This window comes from Hippoglossus hippoglossus, chromosome 13 (genome assembly GCF_009819705.1).
Source record: "Hippoglossus hippoglossus isolate fHipHip1 chromosome 13, fHipHip1.pri, whole genome shotgun sequence".
In the NCBI taxonomy this organism is placed as follows: domain Eukaryota; kingdom Metazoa; phylum Chordata; class Actinopteri; order Pleuronectiformes; family Pleuronectidae; genus Hippoglossus; species Hippoglossus hippoglossus.
In genome coordinates this window covers 10,491,735-10,503,488 of record NC_047163.1, presented here as the reverse complement: position 1 = coordinate 10,503,488, position 11,754 = coordinate 10,491,735, and the positions used below count along the sequence as shown (strand labels likewise).

The 11,754-nt window shown below is 40.8% G+C and overlaps 2 protein-coding genes across 7 annotated transcripts in view; one reads left to right on the top strand and one right to left on the bottom strand.

Moving 5' to 3' along the window:
• Positions 1–8,594, top strand: part of stx1a (syntaxin 1A (brain)) — a 57,504-nt gene extending 48,910 nt beyond the window's left edge. The window contains exons 9-11 of one of the 6 annotated variants that reach the window (XM_034604379.1): positions 1,606–1,716; positions 1,895–2,005; positions 4,766–6,087. In XM_034604379.1, coding sequence (XP_034460270.1) covers positions 1,606–1,716; positions 1,895–2,005; positions 4,766–4,843 — 300 coding nt within the window. In that variant the 3' untranslated portion in view covers positions 4,844–6,087. Of the gene's footprint in view, positions 1–553; positions 686–1,605; positions 1,736–1,894; positions 2,261–3,383; positions 3,671–4,765; positions 6,088–8,363 lie in introns of those variants that run through there. The other 5 variants (XM_034604373.1, XM_034604375.1, XM_034604376.1 and 2 more) reach the window with 5 other exon arrangements.
• caspa (caspase a) lies at positions 6,248–11,295 on the bottom strand. Its single transcript, XM_034604366.1, has 8 exons — positions 11,201–11,295; positions 9,564–9,845; positions 9,373–9,467; positions 8,965–9,141; positions 8,605–8,875; positions 7,340–7,492; positions 7,130–7,239; positions 6,248–6,987 (listed from the first exon to the last, which is right to left on the bottom strand). Exons 1-8 carry the CDS (start codon positions 11,205–11,207, stop codon positions 6,874–6,876), a joined length of 1,209 nt encoding a protein of 402 aa, XP_034460257.1. The 5' UTR covers positions 11,208–11,295; the 3' UTR covers positions 6,248–6,873.
• Positions 11,296–11,754: the final 459 nt, after the last annotated feature.

Below are 11,754 nucleotides of genomic sequence, written 5' to 3'. Positions count from 1 at the left end.
GTGCTTTCACACACCACATATATAGATAATCCTCAAATGACATAGTCGCCTTTGCTCTTTTCAGTTAAGTGAAGGGCTTCAGGTAAATCTGTAGGCCTGTGTGTGTGTGTGTGTGTGTGTGTGTGTGTGTGTGTGTGTGTGTGTGTGTGTGTGTGTGTGTGTGTGTGTGTGTGTGTGTGTGTGTGTGTGTGTGTGTGTGTGTGTGTGTGTGGGATGAACCCCCACAGAGACTCTGTTTCCATCATCAGAAATACTCAGTCTGAATAATGCAAAAAGAAATCGGAGCGAGAGAACACATGAATAAGAGAAAATGATGAATGTCCTTGAATTGAGGCGACAGGACAAAGCAATAACAAACTTTTCTTCATGATTTTATTTTGGGGGTGATAATTGTTGAATTGACTAATAATTGTATTGTGTGTGTGTGTGTGTATGCTCACAAATTGAGTGCTTTAAATGTAAATAATTCAATGAACTAACCCCTCCTTTATCAAGTCATGTAATTCAAGATTATACCTGAGTCTGGTCTGTTTGTTAATTTTGCCTTTCTCAGCCTTGCTCTCTCTGTCTTCGACGCTCTCTATTGTCTTTCCCTCATTTTGTTCTCATCCACAACACTATCACCACAACAATGACTCTAAGCTCTAGGGAACAGAGAACAGCGCTCCCCTTCTAATATGGAAAGGTAATTTTCTTGTGATTCCTCATTTTTCTATTTATTTCATACTTATACTGAAAAACAGTTGCTGGAATGTATGCATGGAGAGACGCACTGTTTCACCGTAACAGCCATTTGAATAGAAGAGTAGCTGAATAACTATACTGGGTCTTTATTGATTGATTGATTGATTTATTAATGCTGATTTAAATTATAGACTGTATATAAAGATGGATGACACAACAGCTCCCCTAAAGTGAATCCAAAGCGTCTTTGCCCCCTGGTGGCTGGCTGCAGTATAGGTCATAAATCCCACCTCCTCCATGTTAATGGTTGGAACAAGTATCATACAAAAAATCAGAGTAAATGCTTGTGTTATTTTAGGTTTTGTTTATCAAGTTTTGTTTTAATTAGTTATCTGATGCAATAGAAATGAGGTGAATTGTCTTGATTGACAGCTGAGACTGACTTGTGACTGGTCAAGTGAGTGTATCAACGGGACCTCGCTGCCGCGGCTTCATCCCCAGAACGCCACTACGCAGATTCTGGCTCTAAATGTGCAATACGGCAGCGTTCATATCTGGGATATTTTAGCTTCATTTCTGGATAGTGGGACGAAGTGGAGATTCAACATCCATCGTTATTATAGTCTGTGGTTTAAACATGACTTTTGAAAGGCTCATACAATAAAAATTAATCTATTTGTCATTTTAGAATATATACATAATAGAGCTGTATAAATCTAATGCATTAATCATTCATAAGATGTCTCTTGTAATTCGTATTCTAAAATGCATCTATGAAATCCAGTGCTTCGTGTGATTGAAGATGGTGCAGAATGTGCGTTCTTGCTGATATGGGGCAAAGTCCCACACGAATGTGAAGCAAATATCGTGTTCGCCATTGAAACATCCGCCTCTTAAATGACTCCTCTTGTCTGGTTGCAGGGTGAGTTGGTGAACAACATTGAGCAGAGCGTGCTCGGCGCTCAGGAGTATGTGGAGCAGGCGAAGGATAGAATCCCAAAATGCAAAAAGTTGAAAAAGACAAGCAGACGGGTGAGATGCAACAAGCACACAGTCTACAAACTGACTCTCATGTTATCGTTTCTCTTTTTCCCCCTCTCTCTTTTCTTTCCCTCTTTTCCCCTCACCTGTATCCACTCCTTCTCCTGCTTCCACATCTGGTCCCCTCTTTCTTCCACCTGTCTGCATGTCTTCCACTAACCTCTCCTAGGGGGAAATGATAGACCGCATAGAGTACAATGTGGAGCACTCAGTAGACTATGTGGAGAGGGCAGTATCAGACACGAAGAAGGCGGTAAAATACCAGAGTAAAGCACGGAGGGTGAGTCACAAATACAACAAAACGATGCATGTTCAAGAACAGCCTGTCAAATGGAAACCTTTAGAGGCATTGCATGTTCTGTATAAAGTGTGCATGCTCACTTGGCATGTATTCTGCATGTAGAAGATGTGTGTCGTGAGTGTATTTGACATAGTCTGCAGCGCTGATACCCAGCCAGGGGCATGCATACGTCTGGGGACAATTTGTATTTGTTTTATTTAAAGACACATGAAAATTCAAACAAATAGTAATACCAAACAAAATCTACAAATAATAAGAAATGACAAAGATCACTAAATGAAACTTCTACGGCTACTTTCCGCAGTTATCTGGGATTACAAATGAAAATCGGGAAGTAGCCTCAGCTAATTTGACAAAATACAATCATTATTTGGTTAAAAATAAATAAACTACGATAGCACTCAGAGGAGCGCATACCTCCGTCAAGGCTCAATAGTTCCAATGAATTCAATCAAGCTGCACCACATTTCTCACTCATAGATATCAGTTCCTTAAATGTGCCTGATTTATTTTCATCCAGATCCACAAATGATTTCCTGGGAAACATCAGAAAACACTGTATCTTGCAATGTGAAAGACAGCGGGGTAAAAACATTCCTGGCTTCGCCCCCCGATCTGGATCCACACCAAAATTGTACTGGTTCTTTGCTGACCAATACTTCATCCATCCACTAAATTTTGTGGTAATCCGTCCTGTAGTTTTTTGCGTAATCCTGTTTACAAACAAAGAAATAAAAGCAGATGAAAACAGTAGCAGACGGCACAGAGAACAGTGAGAGTCCTGTAACACCTGAACATCACCTGCAGCTGAGAGGTCGTGAAATAGGTAAGTAACTGAACCGAAGCTGAAATAGACATTTAAAAGTAATGGATACATGTTTAAACTAGACCGATGCAACATGCTAATCAGTGAGCTGAACTTTAGAGGTGCTCATTGGTGGAGATCTTTTCTGTGGACAGACTGAGGCCAGTTCTTTCCCCCTGTTTTCAGTCTCAATGCTAAGCTAAGCTAACCACCTGCTGGCTCCAGCTCCTCATTCACCCTATTCACAGAGAGTGGTGTGTAATTATCCCATGTAACTCTCCGTCTTTTTACAACCCACCACAGTGGAACAACTGTGCCACCTCTTGGTAAATATCTGTAACAGCACTCAAAGGTGAAGGAATTCCATGCACCACATGACCCCAACTCCCTTCAAGGGTCCTGATCTGTATAATTATTTACCCACTTCTAATCAAACACTGTGCAGCAGCAACATTTCCTCTACTCCTTTTCTTTTTATTCTCTCTCCTTTATCCACTGAATTATGATTTGACTCCAGTCTTCTTGTTTCCCCTCTCGTTGTCCCCCATGCAGAAGAAGATCCTGATAGGAGGTTGTGTTGGACTATGTCTGGTCATCCTCATTATCTCCCTCGTTATTGGACTCACTTAGGACCATAAGAGAACCCCACAGAGCAGACAGGACCTGATGTGATGCACAGCACAGTACAAAGTGTTCAGGTGTTACAGTGGGTTCTGTAATGTGCAGTCAGGAGCTGCTGCTGCAGTAAGAAATAGGCATTTTATATATATACTATTTATTCATTGAATTTAAAGAAAATATATTTAAACGTATTGTATTGTAACGTTTTCTGGATTTGAAAGGACTTTTCGGGATAAGAGATTTGGGTCCAATCACACAGCCCCTACAGTAGAGTTGCCATTGAGCCTTTCATCTGAACATTGGCTGAATGTGAGATAAGCCTTTTTCCTGAAATCAACTCTGGACAATTGGGTCCGGACATTCTCCAGAGTTTGTCTTTCACATAAGAAGAACACAGCAAAAGATTGTCTGGGTCAGGACATTCGACCCAGGCAAAGTGTGGTGCCTGGGTCGATCATGCAGGAGTCCAAATTTAAATACCACCACCGAAATCATGTTTTTTTTTATTCATAGCACATCAACACCGGCGTCAGCCCTTATCACCAAAAGCCCTGGAATCTCTTGGTCTTTCTTTTTTCATCCTGAGATATTTGTATTCTTTAGTTTTTTCAGTTTTGGGTCCATCCCATATTAGAAATGCGCCAACTTGCTCACTGTGAAACTTGAGTTTCTCAGATATTTTTCCTTCTGTATTCTCACATGGGCTCACTCTGACATTTTCTTGACAGTTTACTAGGTGGCCAGCAGGAAAATGTCCGGAGCAACTGGCTCATTTGTGTTCTCACATACAGCCCCTCTGGATAATTTCAGGTGCATGCAATGTCAAACCTTTTCTTTGACAAAACTGAAGGAGAGTACACAGTTTAAGTTTACTCTAAAGCCACTTTGTGAAACATTCACAGTGTCGTCCATACACAGCTTATTTTAAGAGCTATCTGTCTGCGCTACCCTCTACAACCACTAGATGTCCCTAAAATTGAGGATTCCTATCTTCTACACAGTGTCTTTAAATACCAGAGTGAGTATGTTTGTTGCATGTGTGAAAATATATGTATGTAATATATGTTGTTTAATGTACTCTGAACAAAATGCAGGAACTATAAATGTATGGTTTTAAAGGTAGACAATGCATCCAACACACACTCCATAGGCAAACATCACGAGATACATTTCTTTACTCCTTCTGCTTTTTTCTAATCTGCATATTGTTCGGAATATTATGAATACTATAAATATGTTAAGTCATATTTCTAACATGTTTTCCTCTGCTCCCCAAATGCTGCCACGGATTATCTGTTGTTAACACTGATCAGAAGAAAATCATGATTATTATATGCTGTGTGGTTCTGGGGATTGTCATTGCTTCCATCATCGGGGGAACGTTGGCCTAACCCTCTGCCCCGGTTACACTGAAACACACGCACACGCACACACACACACACGGAGCAAAAACAGAGCAGATCTACAATTTCCGTTTCCTGTTTTCCTGAATGCAATCTACAACACATTTAGCACAAGGTGCGGTGCCTGCGGTACGATAAACACATTTGAAACAGTGTACAGGGCCAGAGGTGTTTTCGCATGATTTGCTATTTTGTAAATGTGTGGTGCTGCAAACTGTTTATCTGAGTGTTTTGTGTTGTCAAAGATATGATGTTTCCAAAAGTGAATTCTTGAATGGAACAAGTTGCTAAACGCTACATATCGCTATACTAATACATTCCAACTTCCAAATATTCAGTTGTAATGTCTACTTCGTGCTGTACAGGCAAAGTATCAGGCCACTTATCGGCAGTGTTTTCAAAGCCACGTTATCTATAGATCTGTTTCTTTTCCCGTGTTAATTTCCGTTATCTTTTCTTTACTTTGTCTCGGATGTCCTCTACCACCCTTCGAAAGCCCTGCATGGTTTAGTTCACTGTAAAGCGGCGTTTTTTTGTATTCTGTTGTGAAAAGGGGAAGAAGACAGTCGTACTGATGTGAGATTTTTTGGTTTTGCTCGTAGAGTCATCATCACACTGCCAAACTTTTTCAAACGTCCCCTTCGTCCGGGCCTTACCAGTCGTGCAGCCTCTCTGACTGTGGCTGCGGTGTGAGTGACTGCGTGTATGCATGCATCAAGTGAGCGGTGATGAGCGTGTTTGTTTGTAGCTAAACGTGCAGAGTGCGAGTCATGGGATGAGAACATGAGTGCTTGTTAATAGTCTCCTGTTTGTTTTGTATAAAGTGTAAACTGATATATATATATAAAAGCTCTCTAACACTGCCAGTATGTTCAAAGAAGCTGTTAAAAAGGAGTCTCGTCTGGTTGGAGGTCGTACGCTTGTTGTATTATGTCTTTTTTTTATATATATATATAAACCCTGAGATTAAAACAGAGCACATCCTCCTGTCAAACTACTTCTGTTTATTTGTATGAATGAACTTCAGTCAGTATGAATTCAAAGTAGCCCCGTGAAAGACTCATCTCAGTTTTCTGGCGACTCATCAGACGTGCACAATGCAACCATGTTACCATGTTGCCTAATCGACCTGTTGCCTTTGTGTTGTATTGTGACGACATGGTTATGTTTGTTTGATCCAAGTTGTTTTTGTTTTTTTTAAATTTCAAGTAAAGTTCGTCTGAAAAATCACATTCAGTGTGTTTGTGTTTTTGATTTGGAGGCATCCACTTACAGAGACGATTTTCTTCAAGTTATCAATGCAATGAAATTATTTTTTCCCCATGTCTCTACCTGATGTCGTCGATACGTGTCTAAATATAACAATATAAAAATAGAATAAAGGAAAACAAAGATGAAAAATCTAAGGTAAGAAAAATGCTAATTCATATTCACTCATCACACACATCCATCAAAACTGAGGTAGACAATTTTAACAATGTTTAAAGGGAATGTGCATATAGTCAAATGTGCAATGAGACGCAATTTGTCTTTTTCAATTCTCATATTTATTTTAACTTTTCTTGGTTACTCATAAATGTAACAGTACAGTACAAAAGTAAAGTAAAAGTACAAAAGTATGAAAGTTCACTATACTTTTCCTTAACTGCTTTTATACACACACAGCCCTGCGATATTAACCTGTCCAGGCCAGGGTGTCCCCCACCTCTCAACCAGTGTCAGCTAAGATCTGCACATAGACCATATGCGACCCTTAACCCTGGGATAAAAAGATTCTCTGGCCCGAATGTCACTTCATCAGGTTTGTCAGAAAAAGTGAAGCTATGGTTACTTTATTCACTTTAACTGCAAGAACTTTGTTATAAAAATAATTCTTCAAGAGTAAAAATTGAATTATACAAAACTGACGAAGACGTGGGCCGGTGAAGTAAATAGATCCCCTATGTGCCAATAGCACACATTATGAACACGTGTACAACTCCTGAAGATATCATAACACGTTTATAACAGGAAGTGTCTCAAACAACATTGAGACCTGGATAAAAGTAGAAGCGTTTTGTAAGTGTGCATCTGTCCTTGGTCGGCATCTGCCTTATGTTTAAGGTGCGGAACTCTTCAAAGCGTTGCATGACCTGTGGAAACAGACAGGGTATAAGATTTTATAAAAACAAGACCATCATCATTACTGCTTTATTACTGATGTTATTTTCCATTTAAACACATTATACAAGAATATTTTACACTCAGAACGGATTAAGAAAAGTCTACACTTACTTTTCTGAAAAGTTCCTCAATGTCATCCTCGCGTGCAGCGGTGTTGAATACGTCGACAATAAACTGGATTAAAAAAGACCCACGATGCCGTAGTCTATATGAGACGGTGTCTGCAGCGCAAAACACGAAAAAACAGAAGATACATTTATCGTCTTTCATCTTCCCTCTGTCGTGAGATTTAGAATGAGATTATTTTAGATTTAAACGGACCAGGCGTGCAGGAGAGAAGAGAGATGAAGTCTTTTTCTTTGTGTTCCGTTCGCAGACAATCATCCTCAATGTCGTGTTCAGGAGAAAACCCTAGCAGTCCGTCGTCATCAGGCACAGCCGGACAGTCGCTCAACAGCACAAAGCCTTTCTCATCTGAAACATGTGTCCCACTTTTAATACAGATTGATACAGAAAACAAGACCTTCATGAATTTGTATTAAATTAAGTTTAGTTACTTTCATCCCCTCATCCCTACACGCATCCCTTCATCCCTCATCCTTACCTCCTCCCTTCATCCCTACTCTCATGCCTTCATCCTCCTTTCCTCATCCCTACATGCATCCCTTTATCCCTCATCCTTACCTCCTCCCTTCATCCCTACTCTCATGCCTTTATCCTCCTCCCCTCATCCCTACCCTGATTCCTTCATCCCCTCATCCCTACATGCATCCCTTGAATCCCTTCATCCTTACCTCCTCCCTTCATCCCTACCCTCATGCCTTCATCCTCCTTTCCTCATCCCTACATGCATCCCTTTATCCCTTCATCCTTACCTCCTCCCTTCGTCCCCACCCTCATCCCTACATGCATCCCTTCATCCCTTCATCCTTACCTCCTCCCTTCATCCCTACCCTCATGCCTTCATCCTCCTTTCCTCATCCCTACATGCATCCCTTTATCCCTCATCCTTACCCCCTCCCTTCATCCCTACTCTCATGCCTTCATTCTCCTCCCCTCATCCTTAATGCATCCCTTCATCCGTACCTCCTCCCTTCGTCCCCACCCTCATCCCTACATGCATCCCTTCATCCCTTCATCCTTACTTCCTCCCCTAATCCCTACCCTCATGCCTTCATCCTCCTTCCCTCATCCCTACCCTGATTCCTTCATCCCCTCATCCCTACATGCATCCCTTGAATCCCTTCATCCTTACCTCCTCCCTTCATCCCTACCCTCAGTACTTCATGCTCCTTTGCTCATCCCTACATTCAACTGTTCATACCTCTTGCATGTTTCATTCTAGGTTCTGGCTGGGTGTCCTGTAATAAGCTCTGGTGGAATGATGCCTGAGAACAAGAGTCTCCCTCCTCTCAGACAAGCCTATGAGACGCAGCTTCACCTCAACCCCTTCACTCAACGTGCATTCATTTCTCCTCAACTTCCAACATATCAATTTCCATTCAAACCTTTAAATCACTTATGGTTAGGGCGTAGCTCTTACTAGAGAAAGATTGGTGTATCTGTAAAGACTGGATGAGAATTACCTCCTCTGCAGGCCTGGATGATGAGGATTTTAGTTTGGTTCAGCAGAGCCGGACATTCCTCTGGACCCAAGTGTTTATAAATGTTGTCGATGGGGAACTCATCCGGTTCCTCGTCATCAGATTTTGAGGTTTCCAGTGGTCTAGGTTTGGGTTTCCAGTCGACACCTAGGATAGTTCCCAGTTTCCCGTGAGACATGATAACCACCATCACGCTGTCTGTCTCTCTGAGTTTTGGATGTTTAGAGAACTTGATTACAGCATCATCGATGGCCTGTGAGAAGAAATTAGAAAGAGTTTGGTTTCATTTACTCATCGTCAACCAGGAAAAAGATATGTATTCCCCTTTTCACCATGACGCACCTTTGCAGTGAGGTTTGTGTGTTTCACCACCTCGTATCCCAGATCTGTGAGAAGTTTCTCCGCGTTCTCCTCGTCTTTCTCAGCTCCACGTCTGTCAAATCTCTCAAGCGTGAACTTTATATTGGTGATAAGCAGCGCCACACGATTCCTATAGTTATCTTTGGTCACAGGGTAAATCTGAAAAGAAGAGTTTAAAGGATATTGTAGTCTTATATGTAAATTAAACAAAAATGTACCATGTCTACAATGAAAACTTTCACAAGATACATTTTAGAAAACAATTTTGAGGTAAACTGAGATGCAAACTAACTCAATAACATTTCCCATTGTTTCCACTAGATAATAAAATAGCAATAGGGTAATTCTATCAATTAAGCCACATTTATATGACTTTAATGAGAGACTGACATCTTTCTGGTTCTGTTTCTCCCTCCAGAAATCCTCAGTAGTGGGGATGAGTGTGGTCGACCGGCCCTCCTCCTTAATGCTCCGAGGCTCTGCAGCTGCAAACAACAGAAATACAAGATTACGTAATAAAATTAAGTATTTGAGTCTGAAAATACAATATTGGTTTGGAAAAAGTAGAATAAAGTTCTCACCAGGTGGAGCAGGCGGTACTAAGCTGAGGCCCAGCTCAGAGTAAAGTGTGAGATCACAGTTTTGAAGGTGAGCGATCATCATCATGCTGGCTCTATCGCCTTTTTTCCTCACCGTGTCGATGAGGCAGCGCGCCTTTTTCTCTCTGCTGCTGTTCCCCTCCAGTATGGAGTCTTTTTCCAAGTCATTCACAATGTGATCCTCCAGAATGTTGTCTAGGAGCCGATCAAGAGTTGCTATGGACACCTGTTCCACGAACTTCCTTCTCACCTTGGCGAGCTTGTCTAGAGAACAGAATATAAATCATGGTACAAGTAAAGTAAATTGCAAAACTTATACACATAGATCCTGACCAACTCACAGGGCAAAGACAAACAACCTATGGGCAATTTAAGTGTTTGGGCTTCTTTGGACTTTCTACTTGGAATTTAGATGTCTTTGGAATATGGGAGGAAGCGGGAGAACCAGCAGAAAACACACTAACATGCAGGGAGAACATTGAATAGAAGCAGATCAGAATTATTTTCAAAACATATCTTTTACAGTTGAGTTTTAGGACATTACATTTTCATAACATCTAACAGCTTTTTCACACTTCATCCTGGACACTTCAGTATTTAATTCCTAATCCTACAGTGACGAAAAGAGACTCAAATGTTCATAAGTTCAATCAGAAAATGATGTAGAATCAATCTGTGTATTTAGTGATGCTTTGTACTCACTGTATTAAGGACAACAATCTTATACACAGCATACATATACGAGGTATAAATATAATATATAGGTATAAGTAGGTATAAGATAGAAATAATAAACTTATATGAGGTATAACTACGATATACATGAGCTATAAGTATAAGATATATATATATATATATATATAAGGTATCAAACAGAAATAATAAACTTATGAGGTATAAGTAGGTTTAAGACAGAAATATTTAACTTTTATGAGGTATAACTATAAGATATACATGAGGTATAAGTATAAGATGTATATAAGGTTTGAGTATAAAGTATAAGACAGAAATAATAAACTTATATGAAAGTAGGGAGGGATGGAGGGTGGACTCCTCTGGAGGGGACTTTTAATTGCACCGCCCATTGTTTTCTTATTTCACTTAAACAGCTAAGAAGTCTGTTGTTTTCAGTCCAACGTCACCAGATTCCTCAGTTGAGACCAACTTTATGAGATGACTTGTGTACTTTGACCTTCCTTTATGGTTTCAAACCAAACCCGAACAAACACTTTAAACTCAGACTCTTCACCAGCTTTGAATATAATGTAGATTAAGAAATATATTACAGTCGGGTTTAATCTCATTGAAGAGGCTTGTCGACATTTACATAATAGAGGCTGCATACTTTCACTTTCTCTTTTACCGCAAACATAGACAGAGACGCGTTGTTCCTATAGGAAACTGCAGGGAAGCCTGAACGAAACTTTTAGGACACATTCAAGCTGTGAAAGATGAAATCATGTTTCTGAAACTCATTCTCCTCTTCGCCCTTATTACAAACACACACACTCTTTAACCACCTCTGCGTTTCCTATCTGATCGCCTCCATATTGTACAAACAGTACATTTTGCTTTGTGCCACGGTGGCACGCAAAGTTGCATTCAGATCATACTCTTACCGGCCATTGCACAGATGTCGAGTCACAAAGTTCTTCTTGCTGCAGTCTCAGACGAAAGAGTCTCGGGTCAATTCCACACAATACGTGTCTTCGTATGGGGGGGTATGGTGTGTGTGTGTGTGTGTGTGTGTGTGTGGGGGGGGGGGGGTGTTTACAGGAGGAAACACCTGTAAACATGACCTCCTTTAGACCCTTAAAGGGATAGTTCGCCCAAACTCCTCACCAAGATGCCGATGGAGGGGTGGGTGAAGTGGGTGAGTCCACAAAAATGTACTGCGATCCACACACAAATGCAGAAATATATTTGTGAAACTTTAATTTATTTGTGAATCTTTTTTTTAAACATGTATACACATTGATAACTGTGTGTGTGTGTGTGTGTGTGTGTGTGTGTGTGTGTGTGTGTGTGTGTGTGTGTGTGTGTGTGTGTGTGTGTGTGTGTGTGTGTGAGAATATTGAGACTGATCGGACTCTTCGCCACTTCCTTCCTCACTGCGCCAACATGAGACACAGCCCAGGAGGCAACACTGGGTGGCGCCAAACCACTCAACACT